We start from the raw sequence: 18,943 nt of genomic DNA on the forward strand, positions 1-18,943 counted from the left end.
GGGGAAAGTAGTGGTATATGTTAATTGTAAGGGTGCCCATGGGGCTGGGGATCAGAAATGTCCCGTGTGGGAGGCAGGTTGAGGTTTCCATGGTTTGTGCAGAAGTTGTCATATGCTGAGGTATTGAAGAAAGTAGAGGAAGATGGGTCAAGGGGGAGGGATCCTGAGAGGAGTGGTGTGTAGTAGGTCTGTACCAGTACAGAGGGATCGGTCAACAAGTGATATGTTTCAGTAAGATTGGATTTTTAGCATTCATAGCAATGGTTATCAACTGTACTGCAGGGATGGAATGTAAAGTCGCAGAAAATGTAGTTTGTGGTGGCAGCTGCAGAGTTATTTGAGTGTGCGAGACTTGACATCAGAAGAGTTACATGGTGTGTTAAGTGGTGGTGTCCCATCCTTTCAAGTTGTTGACCTGAGGTAGTACTAAATATATTTAAATACTGGAGCAGGGTGGTGTTATTTTTTTTGTGAGTGTATTGTTAGATGGTATGGTATTTGTTCATATATATTTTTTAAGCAAAGTATAAGGGAGTTGTACTCCAGTTTAGTAGGTGGCAGTAATGAAACATTTATTGGATGCCAACCGCCGATAAACCTCTTCGAAGAAGTAGCTACTCTCGCGATGTCTCGTATCAACCCGTTCAATTGCCGTGACGCACATCAAATATTGTCGGTGCACAGCTGCCAGGCTTGGTTGATTGGCACCCTTCTCCATACCGTCAGCTAGAAACCATAAACAACAAAATGACAAGTGAGTATATCCGATTCATATTATATTTTTTAACGATTATGTGTTACTTGGCTTACGTTGTGTTTGTTTGCAGTTTGGCTAGCTAGCTACGCATCTCACTTTTTCTTGGCCTGTCAAGCAATGCCATCAGACAACGTGGCTAACTAGCTATGTTTGAAATGTTTAAGTCATGGTTTTTAACATGGTTTACACCATACACGATTTTTAAAAACCATTAATAGCATGAAATGTAGCTATCCTTTTACCATTTATTACCTGATAACAAAGCTCTGATTTGAGGGTGGTTATAATGTGAAACGTTCCAACAGGAATCTGTTCCAAAAACTACGTAAATAACAAGGTTGCCAGTTATATAGCGGCAGACTAAGATGCCGGGTAGGGAGTGGGCTAATTAATTTCACACGTTTTTTCCGAAAAAAAAGTGTCCTCTGGTAGCCTATGGACAAACCATTAATAACCTACGTGGTGAGTTGATGCCTATTCGGCAGCTAGTTGGGTGAATTGATCATGCTACTTTGTATGCGTTGGCAACCTTGTACTTTACGTTTTTGGAACCGATTCTTGTTGGAACGTTCCACAGATTTTACCCACCCCTGATGTGTAGGTAACAAGCTAACGTTAGCATGCTAGCTACACATACAAATATTTGGTCGTTAGCTGCCTAGTAAGTTAAACCCTTCCTCAAGTGCCAAGCACAATAACAAACCTGTATTTATATTAACTATTAGGTCAGCTACCAAACTGTCAATGTACATAGTTGTAGGAGGGACTAGCTTGCCATTAAATACATGTACATGCTGTCTAGACTCGGCACGCGCCTGTCCGCATGTTGATTTGTACATCCACACCAGCCGCGATCTAGTCATGCAGGTTGAAATATCAAAACGAACTCTGAAACAACTATATTAGTTTGTGGACAAATCGAAACATTCATCTAGCTTGCTGTTGCATTGCGTTATTTTACCTGAAAAGCACAAGGTCATTTTCCTGGATCTTTGGGTCACACAATCATGTTCTCTACTCCTACATTTAATCCAGATATAATGGTTAACTAAGTTTCTACTACCTGTATGAATGTTCCATGTATTTTGAATTTACCAGATTAATATGTAAATTATTTTTGTAAAGAGTTTTGATATTTCAACCAGCATGTCCTGATTTGCTTCTGGTGTGGATGGACAAAATAAACATGCGCATGCTGGGTGTAGTGTGCATGTAATGCTTTGAGTTGTTGAGTAAACTCATCAGTATACATGTATATACACCTTAGCCAAATACATTTTAACTCAGTTTCACAATTCCTGACTAAAAATCCTTGTCTTAAGTCAGTTAGGATCACCACTGTATTTTAAGAATGTCAGAAGTTATTTCAGCTTTTATTTCTTTCAACACATTCCCAGTGGGTCAGAAGTTTACATACACTCAATTAGTATTTGGTAGTATTGCCTTTAAATTGTTTAACTTGGGTCAAACGTTGCAGGTAGCCTTTCACAAGCTTCGCACAATAAGTTGGGTGAATTGTCCCATTCCTCCTGACAGAGCTGGTGTAACTGAGTCAGGTTTGTAGGCCTCCTTGCTCGCACACGCTGTTTCAGTTCTGCCCACATTTTCTATAGGATTGAGGTCAGGGCTTTGTGATGCCCACTGCAATACCTTGACTTTGTTGTCCTTAAGCCATTTTGCCACAACTTTGGAAGTATGCTTGGGGTCATTGTCCATTTGGAAGACCCATTTGCAACCAAGCTTTAACTTCCTGACTTGATGTTGCTTCAATATATTCACAATTTTCTTCATGATGCCATCTATATTGTCTAGTGCACCAGTCTCTCCTGCAGCAAAGTACCCCCACGCTTCACGGTTGGGATGGTGTTCTTCAGCTTGCAAGCATCCCTTCTCCCTCCAAATACAACGATGGTCATTAGGGCCAAAAAAGTTCTATTTGTTTCATCCGACCAGAGGACATTTATCCCCCCATGTGCAGTTGCATGGTGGTTTTGGAGCCGTGGCTTCTTCCTTGCTGAGCGGCTTTTCAGGTTGTAGATTAGGACTCGTTTTACTGTGGATAGACACTTTTGTACCTGTTTCCTCCAGCATCTTCACAAGGTCCTTTGCTGTTCTGGGATTGATTTCCACTTTTCGCACCAAAGTACGTTCATCTCTTGGAGACAGAACGCGTCTCCTTCCTGAGCTGTCCCATGGTTTTTGTACAGATGAACCTGGTACCTTCAAGCGTTTGGAAATTGCTCCCAAGGATGAACCAGACTTGTGGAGGTCTACGATTGTCTTGGCTGATTTCTTTTGATTTTCCCATGATGTCAAGCAAAGAGGCACTGAGTTAAGGTAGCCCTTGAAATACCTCCAATTGACACCTATCAGAAGCTTCTAAAGCCATGACATTGTTTTCTGGAATTTTCCAAGCTGTTTAAAGGCACAGTCAACTTAGTGTATGTAGACTTCTGACCCACTGGAATTGTGATGTTGAAAAAAGTAAATGTCCTGACAACCCAAAACTCGTTTTACAACCACTCCACAAATTTCTTGTTAAGGACTCCGACCTAAGTGTATGTAAACTTTTGACTTCAATTGTAGCTAGCTGTGTAATCACTACTCAAATTAACAGTACACTCAAATTGATTTTCTCAGGGGGAAATCAGCGTGACCTTGCTCGTGCTAAAAATGCCAAAAAGCAAGGGAATGACAAGGGAAAGAAGGCAGATGATGGCATGTCTGCAGCTGCAAGGAAGCTTCGGTAAGTTGTGCGCAATGAACAGTCAATTCTAACTAGTTTGGGCTATTAGGACGTTTTCCTGGTATAGTAAGGAGTTGTCCACAATTAAGACAAGCCTGAGACCAGACCTTGAATTGTCGGGCAGAAGCTAACGTTTGCATCAGGAACGTTCAACCTTTACAAGCAAGAATGCTGAATAAAATCACTACCGGTTGTCTGTGCGGATGGTCCTTCTACAGGTAGGAATGTATAATTATCAACTTTTCAAAGCGCTGGTAGTGCATTGATGTATCACCTGAAGCATGTGCACTAGACACATGCATACATGGTTCTGCTCAGGCGATATTCAACACACTACTAGTGCTTTGCAAAGTTAATGTAATCATATTTTCCGGTGGATCTCATTCATATCTGCAAAAGGACAAACTGCATGGACAACCAGTGAAGACTGACACCTTCGGTTCAGTCTGACCACTCATTTGTTTGTCTTCCTTAGGGATGCAGAGATAATGCAACAGAAGCAGAAAAAAGCCAGTGACCCTAAGCTGAGTGACGAGAAAGCCAAATAGCAGCAGGATTCTAATATCAAGATGTTACCTATTGATTTGTTTTTTTGTCCCATGCTCTGGGGTACAAAACCAGTTTGTAATTTGTGGTGGAGGTTGTACTGTAGTTTGAGAAATGAAGGGTTCTGAATGACTAATGCTTAAGCCTACTTAAAAGGTCTAATGTTTAATCAGTATTTACAATGTAAACAGGAATTTCAAACTCAGAATTATAAAACAATCCTGTATTTTTGTATTCCCTCCTAGATTTTAAATAATGCAACTATTGGTTTTGTTTTCTTACTTTTTATATTAAGGATGGGCATATACAGTGCTGATGAAATAAACAAATGAGTGGATTCAATCTGTGGTACTTTTATCTAACAAATTATAATTTACACCTGTACAGAAACTTTAATCAATAAAATACAATTAGCAAACGTAAAATGTGATCATGTTTAACCACAGCAGTCTCTTGCCTGAGCTAAAACTGAACTTTTTGAATGCAGTCAATTCCTGAGAGATGTACATTCATTAAACATCTCTGGAGATCTACATGCTCCAGACCAGTTATGTCCAATGTTCAGGAGAGTCCAGAACTAATACATTTATCAGGAGTTGACTATTTAGATTAAAATATGAATTGGACATGCATTAATACATTTAGCTAACTTTACAGTCACCTCTGTTATACATATTTAGCCGTGGTGCTAAAATAGAGCCCATAGTCTCCAGTCAGATGCATTTCCCTCTGGTGATGAGTCTCCATGGTTATAATCTGCAGCAGTTCGCTTTCTTTGGACCACTTAAACTCAACTTCACCTGTGATTCCGATTGCCGTCTCAGTTTCACATTTTTCTTAACTTCTCTGTTGGGGGGGGGGGGGGGGGGGGGGAGTTCTTAGTTATAGTTTGGTATTCATTGTAGGGAAGGGGGTTTTACAAATCTTACCTTGCCAGGTGAAGTACTGCCTCCACTACATTAGTTCCAGCTTTGGCACTAGTTTCACAGAACAGGGCATTGTATGTCTGAAACATATGGTAATATTGTGATTAATATTTAGTTGATAGACCCATGAACATCTTGTTATTTTGACAGGTAAAAAGTGTTGTACCCTAGCCAGCCTTTCCCCGTCGACAGTGCTGACACAGCTTCCCTCCGGTCGATCTTCCCGCAGGTCCACTTTGTTCCCAATCACACACATTGGGAGTTGCTCATCCCTAGATTCCTGGGATAACAAGGGCAGTTCGTTCTTTAAGTTCCTGATTTATGGATGCTGATAGCCGTGTTAAAGCCCAAAGTTGTCATACCTGTGGTATACAGTCTGATTTACCACGGCTTTCCGCCAAAATCAGGAGCCAAATACTGCTAAGACCATTATGGCCTCAAGATAGTAACTCATAAAATGCATTCTGCCTATAACACAGCCATTTAGTAATTATTTTGGAATCCCATTCCATGGACCGTTAAACCCCTCAACTGTGAATGGTACCTGAATCTCTCCCATCCACTCTCTGACATTAAGGAAGCTGCTCTCAGAAGTGACATCATACAGCAGTAAGACTCCATGGGCTTTACGGAAGTAAGACCTGGCAATACTGCGGAACCTACAGGAACAGGGAAATCCCTTTTTGCTATTGACATTACATGATCTTTTGGAATCTGTGCAGCACTTCAGATTAACAGCCACATCCACCAAGGACACATTATGGGACCACACCTTTAAGGCTTTTAGTATGTCAATGCAGAAGCCACAGCAAGAGGCATTTATTTTTTGCTTGGCAGCTCAACTAAATGGTATGACTTTTAAATCAGTTCAGCATTTGTTTAATTAGAGCAACACCATAAGGACTGTAACCAAGGCTTTTAGAATGTAAATGTACACAAACATACCTCTCTTGTCCTGCAGTATCCCATATCTGGAGGTTAGTTTTTTCTCCATCCACCAACATCTTCTTGATTTGGAAATCAACTCCTAAGAACAACATTATGTAAGGGAAATGCACTTTCTGCATTAATTATTACACTACAAAACTCTACTTACCCAAAGTCGTCTGAATATCTCCCCTGAACTCATTGAGACTCAACCTCAATAGAAAGCTTGACTTCCCTGATCCTGCATCTCCCGCCAAAACTAACCGGTACATGGGAGCAGGGCCACCAGTGTCAACCATGTCTGCTTCGGTTGGCTGAGGACCAAGTAGCATCACAGTTATGCTGCTCGCATATCTGTATTATTCATATGCCAATTCCACATAAGTCTCCCAATGCAAATGTTTTACGGAATCTCAGCTCATTGCCTTACCTTTATGGGGAAAGCAGACAAGCGTCTCCGGATGGACGAAGCAATAGCGAGAGCTTTTCTGGGAGATACAGACAGTGTTGACCGACTTACTTCTGATTTCACGTCTGATATCTGGTGCAGAAATAGGTAAATTCATGTATTAGCATGTGACACGTACTAATAAAAAGTTGGTCAAACCTTCGGTTACCCTTACCTCAATGTCTGAGGGCACATATGAATAACTGTGGTGTACGGTTTCTGTCGAGACATCACTGTCAGACTCGCTGCCTGAGCTTTCAGCGTCCATAGGCAGGGACACACCACTGTCCAGGTATCTATCAGCCCAGCTGGCTACATGGGAGTAGGTCCTTTTACTTGAGTCCACAGCTGTGTTCTCTCCCCCTGAACTGGACCAAAAATAGTAATGAAAAAATAAACATGAGTTAAGTGGTCAATTCACATCAATCAATAGGTCCAGATTTCTAGGATAACAATATATAGTGTGTGTACTTTATAAGTGTGCTTTGTCGAACTGGCTTCATTCTTCGAGCTGCGATTTCATTGTCGGGGGATAGCTGTGGGGAGATTTGTAACACTTTTGTAAACAAATAAACTAAAGCAGTGTAGAGAAGCCTTATAAAAGTAAATAAGGGGAAATGTGATTCTACCTTCAGTGAAAACAACCAAGACTTACCCTCTTACTTGATGCCACATCGTTGACTAATGCAGAGTGCAAGTCATCATTGCTGTCATACAGCTTTTTGTTCATGACCCTAATAGGAAGGAGTCAATGTGGAGAACATGTCATATGCTTCACTAATCTTTTAGCCTGTCACCTTCCATTAACAATGAGCATAAGGTGTGCACTGAACGGATGTGCATGCATGACTCAAAGCCATGCTTGACTTATACAACACAAACAATCGCCATGAAAGGGCATACTAACCAACAATCGGAGACAGACTTACTGGAGTATTTCAGTGTGACTGGAGTAGGACTGGTATTCTATAACCATCTTTTTCAGGTCATCACTTTCTCTGAAAACAAATTGACAAATGCAACATTTGTGCCCTATAATCAACAGAGTTGGACATGATCCATTTGACCTGAGAATGAAGTCTGATCTCACCTCTCATGTTGAAGTTTCTGGTCTGCATACATGTTCTTCAGCTTGTCCATCTCTACCTGCAGAATGGAGATGTTTGTCTGAGCTTTGACGAGAGAAGTCCGTAACTGCTCATTTTCCTGAGGAGAGCATGCAGAACATTACTGGAAAGTGTACAAGAAATAATGTCAATGAACTCAAGATAGTTGTCCGTCTTCAATTGATCCAACGTACCAGAGTCACTTCACATATTTTATGATGTAGTTTGTCAACATCCTGCCTTGAATTGTTGAGTTCAGATTCATCTTGGCACTAAAATGAAAATGTTTCCATTTATTTCACATGAATCATAAATGTGATTATGCATCACCTGAAATCACATTCACACTTATTACTACCTGAAACTAGGTAAATAGAGTAGTGTAAAAGGATAAAATTGGAAAATATCAAAAAACCTGTTTCAAAAGAAATGACACCTACTTTCAACAACCTGTCCACAGCAGTATGTAGATCTGCCACTTCATTATCATGCCTTCTCTGAAGTGTATCCATGACGCCCTCCATTTTCTTATGCTCCTACAGACATGAAACCCAAGGAGAGAACTTTACTCATTGGCTCTGGACAACAAAAAAGGGGGCTTTCACAAAACTATATAGAGGGGCTTTTGTAAGAGTATGAGCTTGCTGTTATTTCCTCTACCACATGAGGATAAACACCTGTGCAGAGGCAACGAGGAATGCTGCAGAAAGGAGTGTCCCTGGCCTAGCCCCGCTCTTGAAATCAACAGTTTAGTCTATTTCCAACAACTATACATTCAGAAAGTATTGAGACCCCTTGACTTTTTCCACATTTTGTTGTGTTACAGCCTTAATCTAAAATGAATGAACGTTTCCCCCCCCCCCCCCCTTCAAGCTACACACAACACCCCATAGTGACAAAGCAAACATTTAAGAGGAGTAAAACAGTGAGCTGACGTTCCTTTTTTATGTATGCAACGTAGTCAGGCCCACAATTTTAGCCATGCAGGTCCCATTTTGGACGTGCGTAAAACCGTGTCCAGGATGGCGGCTACGTGTCCATGCCCATCATGAAACAAAAGAGATGAGAACCTTGGTGAATACCGTTGAGCCTCGTATTTAGAAGTGACTTGTAAAAATGGCTTGTTTCCCATTTCATATGTTCAAAACACAAGCCCTCCCTTAGGCCTACTATAATGAAGGCTGGATCAACAGCAATGCCTGTCTTAATTATATTACATTTGTTTTAATTTAATTCTATTATAAACAATATTATTCAAATTTACCTTCCTGGTTCTATGGTTAAAACATCTGAGCCTGCATGCTATGTAACTTCTGGAGATGTGTGAATGCGATCTGAAAGATGGTTCCGATTATGTTCATAAAACAGGTCTAGGTGGGAGCAGTATAACAGTCAGGGGACATTCTCCCTTTCGCTTCAGTGCAATTGTTAATTATTCAGACCAATTTACTTTTACATAGTTACATTACAGCGTTATTCTAAAATAGATGAAATTGTTTTCCCATCAAGCTACACAATGCCCCATAATGACAGAGCAAAAACAGATGTAGGCATTTTTGCAAATTGATTAAAAAGACCCTTCACTCAGTACTTTGTTGAAGCACCTTTGACAGCCTTGAGACTTTTTGGGTATGATGCTACAAGCTTGGCACACCTGTATTTGGGGAGTTTCTCCCATTCTTCTCTGCAGATTGTCTCAAGCTGTCAGTTTGGATGGGGAGTGTCGCTGCACAGCTATTTTCAGGTGTCTCTAGAGATGTTCGATTGGGTTCAAGTCCGGGCTCTGGCTGGGCCACTCAAGGACATTCAGACACTTGTCCCAAAGCCACTTCTGTTGTGTCTTGGCTGTGTGCTTAGGGTCGTTGTCCTGTTGAAGGTGAACCTATACCCCAGTTTGAAGTTATCCTTCATGCTCCGTTCATTTTTCCCCTCAATCCTGACGATACTCCCAGTTCCTACCGCTGAAAAAAATTCCCAGGTTTCCTCCAAAAAGTTCAATCTTGGTTTCATCAGACCACAGAATCTTGTTTCTCATGGTCGTAGAGTCCTTTAGTTAACTTTTGGCAAACTCCAAGAAGGCTGTCATGTGCCTTTTACTGAGGAGTGGCTTCCGTCTGGCCACTGTACCATAAACATTTACATTTCAGTCATTTAGCAGACGCTCTTATCCAGAGCGACTTACAAATTGGAGAGCATTGAGATTCACAGCTTTTCACTTTCTTACATATTTCAGTGTAGTTACATACAGTATATATACATATATTTTTATACCTTTCTTTAACTAGGCAAGTCAGTTAAGAACAAATTCTTATTTTCAATGACAGCCTAGGAACAGTGGGTTAACTGCCTTGTTCAGGGGCAGAACGACAGATTTGTACCTTGTCAGCTCGGGGATTTGAACTTGCAACCTTCCGGTTACTAGTCCAACACTCTAACCACTAGGCTACCCTGCCGACCCAAAGGCCTGATTGGTGAAGTGCTGCAGAGATGGTTGTCCTTCTGGAATGTTCTCCCATCTCCACAAAGGAACTCTAGAGTCAGTGACCATCGGGTTCTTGGTCACCTCCCTGACCAAGGCCCTTCTCCCCAGATTGCTCAGTTTGGCCTGGTGGCCAGCTCTAGGAAGAGTGTTGGTGGTTCCAAACGTCCATTTAAGAATGGATGGCCACTGTGTTCTTGGGGACCTTCAATGTTTCAGAAATGTGTTGGTACTCTTCCCCAAATCTGTGCCAACACAATCCTGTCTCGAAGCTCCACGGACAATTCCTTCGACCTCACGGCTTGGTTTTTGCTCAGATATGCACCGTCAGCTGTGGGACCTTATATAGACAGTTGTGTGCCTTTCCAAATCATGTCCAATCAAGTTGTAGAAACATCTCAAGGATGATCAATGAAAACAGGATGCACCTGAGCTCAATTTCGAGTCTCATAGTAAAGGGTCTGATTACTTATGTAAATAAAAGTATCCGTTTTTAATTTCATACATTTGCTAAAATTTCAAAAACCTGTTTGCGCTTTGTCATTATGGGATAGTGTGTGTAAATTGAGGATCGTTTAAAATGTAATCCATTTTAGAATGAGGCTGCAACATAAAATGTGGAAAAAGTCATGGGGTCTGAATACCTTCCAAATGCACTGTATATACAAGAGGACACCACTTCAAATTAGTGGATTCGGCTATTTCAGCCACACCCTTTGCTGACAGGTGTATAAAAATTGAGCACACAGCCATGCAATCTCCATAGATAAACATTGGCAGGAGAATGGCCTTATTGAAGAGCTCAGTGACTTTCATTGTGGCACCGTCATAGGATTGCTGCCTTTCCAAAAAGTCAGTTCATCAAATTTTGCCCTGCTAGAGCTGCCCCGGTCAATTGTAAGCGCTGTTAGTGGAAACGTCTAGGAGCAACAACGGCTCAGCCGCAAAGTGGTAGGCCACAAGCTCACAGAATGGGACCACAGTGCTGAAGCGCATAAAAATCGTCTGTCCTCGGTTGCAACACTCACTCCAGAGTTCCAAACTACCTCTAGAAGCAATGTCAGCACATTAACTGTTTACCGGGAGCTTCATGAAATGGGTTTCCATGGCCGAGCAGCTGCACACGAGCCTAAGATCACCATGCGCAATGCCAAGCATCGGCTGGATTGGTGTAAAGCTTGCCGCCATTGGACTGAAGCAATGGAAAACCGTTCTTTAGAGTGATGACTCACTTCACCATCTGGCAGTCCGACGGACTAATATGGGTTTAGCAAATGCCAGGAGAACGCTACCTGCCCCAATGCGGTTCCAACTGTAAAGTTTGGTGGAGGAGGAATAATGGTCTGGGGCTGTTTGTCATGGTTTTGGTAGGCCCCTTAGTTCCAGTGAAGGAAATCTTAATGCTACAGCCTACAATGACATTCTAGATGATTCTGTGCTTCCAACTTTGTGGCAACAGCTTGGAGAAGGCCCTTTCCTGTTTCAGCATGACAATGCCCCTGTGCACAAAGTGAGGTCCATACAGAAACAGTTTGTCGAGATCTGTGTGGAACAACTTGACTGGCCTGCACAGAGCCCTGACCTCAATCCCATCCAACACCTTTGGGATGAATTGTAACGCCAACTGTGAGCCAAGTCTAATCGCCCAACATCAGTGCCTCACTACTGCTCTTGTGGATGAATGGAAGCAACTCCCCGCAGCAATGTTCCAACATCTAGTGTTAAGTCTTCAAGAGTGGAGGCTGTTATAGCAGCAAAGGGGGGGACAAACTCCATATTAATGCCCATGACTTTGGAATGAGATGTTTGACGAGCACATGTCCACAAACTTTTGGTCATGCAGTGTACCATATGCCCCATTATAACATGTGTGGTTTGAGCCCTGAATTCTGATTGGCTGAAAGCCACGGTATATCAGACCGTATACCACAGGTATGACAAAACATTGTTTTATTGCTCTAATTACGTTGGTAACCAGTTTATAATCGCAATAAGGCTCCTCTGGGGGTTTGTGGTATATGGTGAATATGGCAAAGGGCTGTGTCCAGGCACTCCTTGTTGCGGCATGCATAAGAACAGCCCTTAGCCATGGTATATTGGCCATATACCACACCACCTCAGGCCTTATTGCTTAAATATCAACCCCATTTAATTTTCTCATTCTTTATACATTTTCGAAGGTATGTTTCAATGCTTAATGACTCAGCTCAAGTTATTTGCTTGCCATGTTTGTTTTTACAGTTTTAAAGAGTGAATTAAATGTTTAATTTCTAACACTGTACTATGCTGACAGCTCAGTCCTCAGAATGTCACTTACCTCTTCTCTCACCCTGTCCACTACACGGGAAAGCTGCTGCTGCATGTCCTCCTCCAGCTCTGTCAACTGACTTGTGTTGAGGTCTTCTGTTCTGTCGGCACACAGAGGTACATACCATTTACATGTCTGCCCTGGATGCCGTCAAGTGCAATACAACTGTCCAAATACTAGTTCAACAAAAGGGACGAGTCGGAAAATTTGGTTTGCAAGGCTTCAAAAACAGCAACACGGCATAGACGTAAACCTTTTGGTTCCAATCATATCTGGTCCATTTGTATCAATTGCCCATGTGTTTTCATCTAGTAGTCTACTATGAGTGGGCAGGACTCACTACTCAGTTAAATGTGTTTTGTCATGATCAGGTGACAAAACTTGGTCCAGCCAGTCATTAGTCAGCACATATCAAAGCTGCAGGCTAAGGTTAAATCTAGACTTGGTTTCCTCTATTGTAAATCACTCTTTCACCTCAGCTGCCAAACTAACCCCGATTCTGATGACCATCCTACCAATGCTAGATTAAGGAGACGTAGTTTATAGATCGGCAGGTAAGGGTGCTCTCAAGCGGCTAGATCTTCTTTACCATTCAGCCATCAGATTTGCCAACATTGGTGGGCTCCCGAGTGGTACAGCAGTCTAAGGCACTGCATCTCAGTGCTTGAGGTGGTACTACAGACCCTGGTTCGATTCCAGGCGATCACAACCGGACGTGATTGGGAGTCCCATAGGGCGGAGCACAATTGGCCCAGCGTCGTCCGGGTCAGACCGTCATTGTATATAAGAATGTCCTTTATTTAACTAAGCAAGTCAGTTAAGAACAAATTCTTATTTACAACGACAGCCTAGGAACAGTGGGTTATCTGCCTTATTTAGGGGCAGAACAGATTTTTACCTTGTCAGCTCAAGGGGTCGAGCCAGCAACCTTTCGGTTACTGGCCCAACGCTCTAACCACTAGGCTACCTGCTGCCTTAACCAACTTGCTTAGTTAAATATAAATTAGGACATTCTATACGCCTATGTAAACTGGTCATCTCTGTATACCAGTCACAAGACCCACTGGTTGATGCTTATTTATAAAACCCTCTTAGGCCTCACTCCCCCCTATCCGAGATATCTACCTATCCGAGATATCTACTGCAGCCAGTCACATTCTGTTAAAGGTCTCCAACACACATCCCTGGGTCGCTTCTCTTCAGTTTGCTGCAAGGAACACAAACTGGACAGTTCTCAATCTCTTCATTCATAGACTCAATCATGAACACTTTTACTGACAGTTGTGGCTGCGTCATGATGTATTGTTGTCTCTACCTTCTTGCCCTTTGTGCTGTTGTCTGTGCCCAATGTTTGTACCATGTTTTGTGCTGCTATCATGTTGTTACCATGTTGTGTTATCTGTTGCTGCCATGCTGTTGTCATTTTAAGTCTCTATGTAATGTCTCATCGTGATGTGTTATCTGTTGCTGCCATGCTGTTGTCATTTTAAGTCTCTATGTAATGTCTCATCGTGATGTGTGTTTTGTCCTATATTTTTAATCCCCAGCCCCCGCAGGAGGCCTTTCGCCTTTTGGTAGGCCGTCATTGTAGATAAGAATTTGTTCTTAACTGACTTGACTAGTTAAATAAAGGATCAATAAAATAAATGAAACCACAGGTGCACAAGACTGAGCTCTGCATAGTTTAAGATTTAAGGAATGGCAAAATGCTTAGTAAACATCTATTTGTCAGAATTTGGGGTTTTACAGGCACATTCATTTGCATAAGTGAAGGGGATAGGCCTGAATGGAAATATATGAAGGGACAACTTAGTTTACAAGGAGATAATGGAGATCAGGCAGAGCAATTCATTTAAGACATCCTACCTACTTGAGAATTGGCAGCTGGGGTGAAATGCATCCTCTGAACTGCAAAACCAACCTTACCCCCATCTATGGTTATAATTCAGTAGTTGGAAACACGCAATTGTGTGTGATGATGATCACATTACTGTGGGATGCATAGGTTACTGGCACAATCAATACTCACATTTGTAAAAGTAAACTGATTAAGAGCATAGGCATGGTGTTGATTGGATCATTGTTGCATGATATCCCATAACATGAACATTAGACGTGTATCCAGTAAGTAACACAGATAAATGACCGAATTAACTGAAAATGTAACATTCCTTCGGAACCCAATTCGAGCGAGAAGATAACATATTCAGGTAATACTTTTGGTAGATTATTTCTCGGTATTGGGTTTTCTTGCCACCCCTTGTGGAATCTGACAAGTTATGCTGCTATGACTGAATCTCTACCTTCTGAAACTGGTTTCCATCTGCTCACGCTCAAGTTTGCGTTCTTTGCTCTCACTGACAAGAGCGTCGACAAGTCCCTCATATTGTTGCAACAAGAGAGGTTCTGAGGTGGAGTAAATGGCTTGGTACAGCTCAGCCAATTGATCACACAGTCTGAAATAGAAGAAATAGACTATGGACAACAGTAATTTCTAAATTGTATATATTTAGACAAAATCTGGGGGATGAACGAATATCTACATAGTGCATGCAGTCTACTAGAGCAGGTCCAAATTTGTCAAACTACTCACACCAACCAACCACCAGAAAGACTTACCTTCCTGAGAGGAGACCTGTTGCATCGTCAATCCTGGTCTGGAACTCGTCCCAAGGACTCCATTGACTTTGAGGAGAAGCCCCAAAAGAGGCTAAATCCAACGTTTCTGAAACCTCTTGAAACCGAGAGGAGAACTTGCTGTAATTGATACCTCCATCTGCACTAGCACCGAATTTGTTGAATAAAGTTTTGATTTCGTCGTCAGGCACATTGAGTTCTCGACAAACAACCGTAAAGTCTTCGTATTCAATCACACCAGACCTGTTAATGTCACACGCTGAAAACAGTCTCTCGAGGCTGGGTCTGTCCATGGCTCCGTATTTCGAGTTTAAAAGTTAAAGGGAAATAATACCTTGTGTAAAATAAGATCGATAGGCTAGCAACAGCTTGGACCATTTGATCCCCACCTTCATTTGTGTAACCTTATCCAGCATCAGCGGTCGAAATGTTCGCCAAGACACTAGCCAGAGTTGAGAAGTGGAGGTGGTAGTACTTTCCCCACGCTAATTATGAACTCTATTCACTGCCATAAAATCAAAAGGCCACTGATTGGCTCAGCTGGCCCGAAATGGCCGAGACTGCACATGCTTACCACACTTGTGTTGCATTCATGACCAAGTGGGAAGTTACCATATACGACTGAGGAAATTACACGTAAACGCCCTCCGACCTGGTAAGTACTAGTAGGAAACTCGTCTATAAAGGAATTTAACATTTTATACAACGGGTGGGTCTAATCCTGAATGACGATAGGTTAAAACCGCATTCCAGCCGGTGTCTATTCCACAAGTTACCACCGACTAAATCTATGAAAATGCCTATTTACTTGTTCCATCTGACTGCGCAATCCACTGTCTCATCAGCCCAGCCAGGCAATTTATAAACTTGACCTCCTCTATCAAAAGCATCTGGACATTATCTCACATTTCTTTTTAGACTAACATTTAGTTCTCAACAGAGGAGATTTGTATAAACGTTGCTGTCTGTCTCTCCGACATTTGCAACATTGTTTCAATATTCAAATTCGATCTCCAGCTGCCTCATAGTAATGAATGTGTCGGGACAAGACAGGCAGACAGGGTTTCTCGGCCAGTCAAAATCATGAATCAGTTGGCATCATTTTTATGGATATATACAAAGAAATGTCAATTGAAAAAAGCTAAAACAAAATGCCAGATAGTTTGCAGTCTTTCCAGCTTCAGTTTGAAGTTATTGTGTTAGCTGTGTTGTTGGCTAGCTCCTCTGAACAACAGTGTCATGACGAGTGAACACATTGTCTATGCCTGGCGAAATCGCGCACCATTAGCTCAGTGTTATGGATGTATCCAAATAAATGTCAAAAGAAAACAGCTTTAACAAATGCAAATGCAGCTACTTTGCTGTTATTCTGGCTTTTTGACGTGACTTTAAGATAGCCGCAGTTGGCTAGCTAGCAAAAAAGGTATAATGTTGCCAGCCAGTGTGGCAATTGAACATTTAGAATGAACGACTGGGTCGCGTCCATAGATACAGAACAAAAAGACTTGAAGACTGGCTTACATCTCTGGCGGCAGGTAGCCTAGTGTTTAGAGCGTTGGTGCCAGAATCCCCCAGCTGACAAGGTAAAAATCTGTCGTACTGCCCTTGAACAAGGCAGTTAACCCACTGTTCCTAGGCTGTCACTGTAAATAAGAATTTGTTCTTAACTGACTTGCCTAGTTAAATAAAGGTTCAAATTAAAATTAAAACTGAACCAATAGAACGAACGACCAGCCAGCTTGGGGAGCAACCCTAGATTTGTGTCGGGACTATAGCTTGTGGAAGGATGATATAGTATGCATAAATTCATCAAAATATATATTTTTTATGAAAATATGTCAAATATTATTTGAATATGCTGATAACCCGTTGTATAAAAGTGATAATGCCCTCGAAGCCGGTGTTTGGAGGATATATTGGCATGGTTTGCTGGCCCTCGACTTCGCCTTGGCCTAACAACACCCGTCCCAATATATCCTCCAAACACCGGCTTTGAGGGTATTATCACTTGATTCAAATAGTAGGCTTTATGATGTATTTGCACAGTCAGGGAGGTTATTTTTTTATCCATTGCTAAGATGTGGCCTGTACTCTGGAGCGGGATCGATTTGGAGGTGGAGGGTCGGTCATGGTCTGGGGTGATGTGTCACAGTATCATCGGACTGAGCTTGTTGTCATTGAAGGCTATCTCAACACTGTGCATTACAGGGAAGACATCCTCCTCCCTCATGTGGTACCCTGTCATCCTGACATGACCCTCCAGCATGACAATGCAACCAGCCATACTGCTTGTTCTGTGCGTGATTTCCTGCAAGACAGGAATGTCAGTGTTCTGCCATGGCCACCGTAGAGCCCGGATCTCAATTCCATTGAGCACGTCTGGGACCTGTTGGATCGGAGGGAGAGGGCTAGGGCCATTCCCCTCAGAAATGTACGGGATCTCGCAGGTGCCTTAGCGGAAGAGTGGGGTAACATCTTACAGCAAGAACCGGCAAGTCTGGTACAGTCCATGAGGAGGAGATGCACTGCAGTACTTAATGCAGCTGGTGGCCACACCAGATACTGACTGTTACTTTTGATTTTGATCCCACCTTTGTTCAGGGACACATTATTTAATTTCTGTTAGTCACATATCTGTGGAACTTGTTCAGTTTATGTCTCATATGTTGAATCTTGTTATGTTCATACAAACATTCACACATAACCATCATAACGAAGTAAACTTGGAGTCACACGAGTGTAACAGGGTTGGTTATGTTTCCACTTGCCTCTAAAGAAAGGTGTATTTAATGTTCAAGCATTCTTATTGGTTGGTTCAACTCTGATGACAATGAGGCGTGTTGTAATTGGCCCCGCATGCAGATAGGGGGAGATCGCGAACATCAGGTCTCCCTAGTATGAAAATGTGATGCAAGGGGTAGGTCACGTTCTGAATACTGTTTTCTATTTTACAATGCGTACAAGTTTGCTGTACATTACTAATTTATACATGTGTGGGTATATGGTACCTGTTAGAGATTGAGGGGCTTTCTGGGATGTGCTTTGGCATATGATTGCTGTAAATATGTGTGTTAGCTAGCATACACCAATGTAATGGTCACATGAGCCCACTGCTAACACAGTTGTTTTCATACTACAGATTTGACCATCGACAGCCATCAACATCGTTAAGCCCTGCACAACTAACGTGCTGTTTCCTATTTAACAACAGGTATTTACACATGTTATATTTTGTATTGTATTTTTGTATTTTGTTCACCCAGTATGAAAATGTGATGCAAGGGATTTTACCATTGACAGCCATCAACATTGTTAAGCCCTGCACAACTAACATGCTGTTTCCTATTTAACAACAGATATTTACACATGTTATATTTTGTATTGTATTTTTGTATTTTGTTCACCCAGTATGAAAATGTGATGCAAGGGATTTGACCATTGACAGCCATCAACATCGTTAAGCCCTGCACAAATAACGTGCTGTTTCCTATTTAACAGAAATAAATTATGCTTAACTGGAAACACTGGCTGGGGTGATTTATTTGGACAAAACACAACGCAAGGAGAGTACGATTTACATCTGTTACAAGATGACATGTTGTGCGGTCCTCCCACTATGACTAGTCGTGTAAGCATGAACTTAATTAGGCTACAGATGAAATACGTTTTGATGAACTTCACAGGGTGGTGAAAGTCAGGGGTGCAACTTTCACATGTCCCCCCCCCACATTCTGAAATTGCAATCTTGCCCCCCCCCCCCAGTTTAATATTTGGCATGTGATTCAAAACGAGGCAACAGTGTGCTTTAGGACCATGCGGACGCCTCCGAGCAGTCGGGTAGGCTGGATACATTTTTGTAATTTTTATTATAAATTATGTCCCCCCCACTTCTAAAACCAAAGTTGCGCCCCTGGTGAAAGTGCAAGGTGATGAGCTCCATTCCAATAAATATTGAGGATCTCATTCTGGATCATCAATGCTTGGCTGCCGTTTGACAAATAAAAATGATATTGCTCTTTGTCCATAATAATCTCATGTAGGCCAGGGATGAGCAACTCCAGTC

At 42.0% G+C, this 18,943-nt stretch overlaps 1 protein-coding gene and 1 pseudogene across 1 annotated transcript; one reads left to right on the forward strand and one right to left on the reverse strand.

Annotated features, from left to right (window-relative positions):
- Positions 1 to 589: 589 nt before the first annotated feature.
- LOC129862435 (small EDRK-rich factor 2-like) lies at positions 590 to 4,391 on the forward strand (annotated as a pseudogene).
- Positions 4,332 to 15,414, reverse strand: LOC129862434 (ras and EF-hand domain-containing protein-like). Its single transcript, XM_055934119.1, has 17 exons — positions 14,863 to 15,414; positions 14,547 to 14,699; positions 12,253 to 12,343; positions 7,897 to 7,992; positions 7,651 to 7,728; positions 7,441 to 7,556; positions 7,280 to 7,348; positions 7,006 to 7,084; positions 6,822 to 6,886; positions 6,526 to 6,718; positions 6,333 to 6,443; positions 6,072 to 6,216; positions 5,921 to 6,002; positions 5,520 to 5,634; positions 5,142 to 5,255; positions 4,979 to 5,055; positions 4,332 to 4,895 (listed from the first exon to the last, which is right to left on the reverse strand). Exons 1-17 carry the CDS (start codon positions 15,171 to 15,173, stop codon positions 4,799 to 4,801), a joined length of 1,992 nt encoding a protein of 663 aa, XP_055790094.1. The 5' UTR covers positions 15,174 to 15,414; the 3' UTR covers positions 4,332 to 4,798.
- Between the last annotated feature and the right edge of the window lie 3,529 nt (positions 15,415 to 18,943).

The sequence above is a fragment of the Salvelinus fontinalis genome, chromosome 9, assembly GCF_029448725.1.
Source record: "Salvelinus fontinalis isolate EN_2023a chromosome 9, ASM2944872v1, whole genome shotgun sequence".
Classification (NCBI taxonomy): domain Eukaryota; kingdom Metazoa; phylum Chordata; class Actinopteri; order Salmoniformes; family Salmonidae; genus Salvelinus; species Salvelinus fontinalis.

Coding starts and splice junctions, on each gene's coding strand:
- LOC129862434 (XM_055934119.1), bottom strand. CDS start 15,173: ATGGACAGACCCAGCCTCGAGAGACTGTTTTCAGCGTGTGACATTAAC. Junction 5,635..5,920: donor GATACTGCAGGACAAGAGAG/GTATGTTTGTGT, acceptor CTGTTCCTGTAG/GTTCCGCAGTATTGCCAGGT. Junction 4,896..4,978: donor GCAGTACTTCACCTGGCAAG/GTAAGATTTGTA, acceptor CCCCCCCAACAG/AGAAGTTAAGAAAAATGTGA.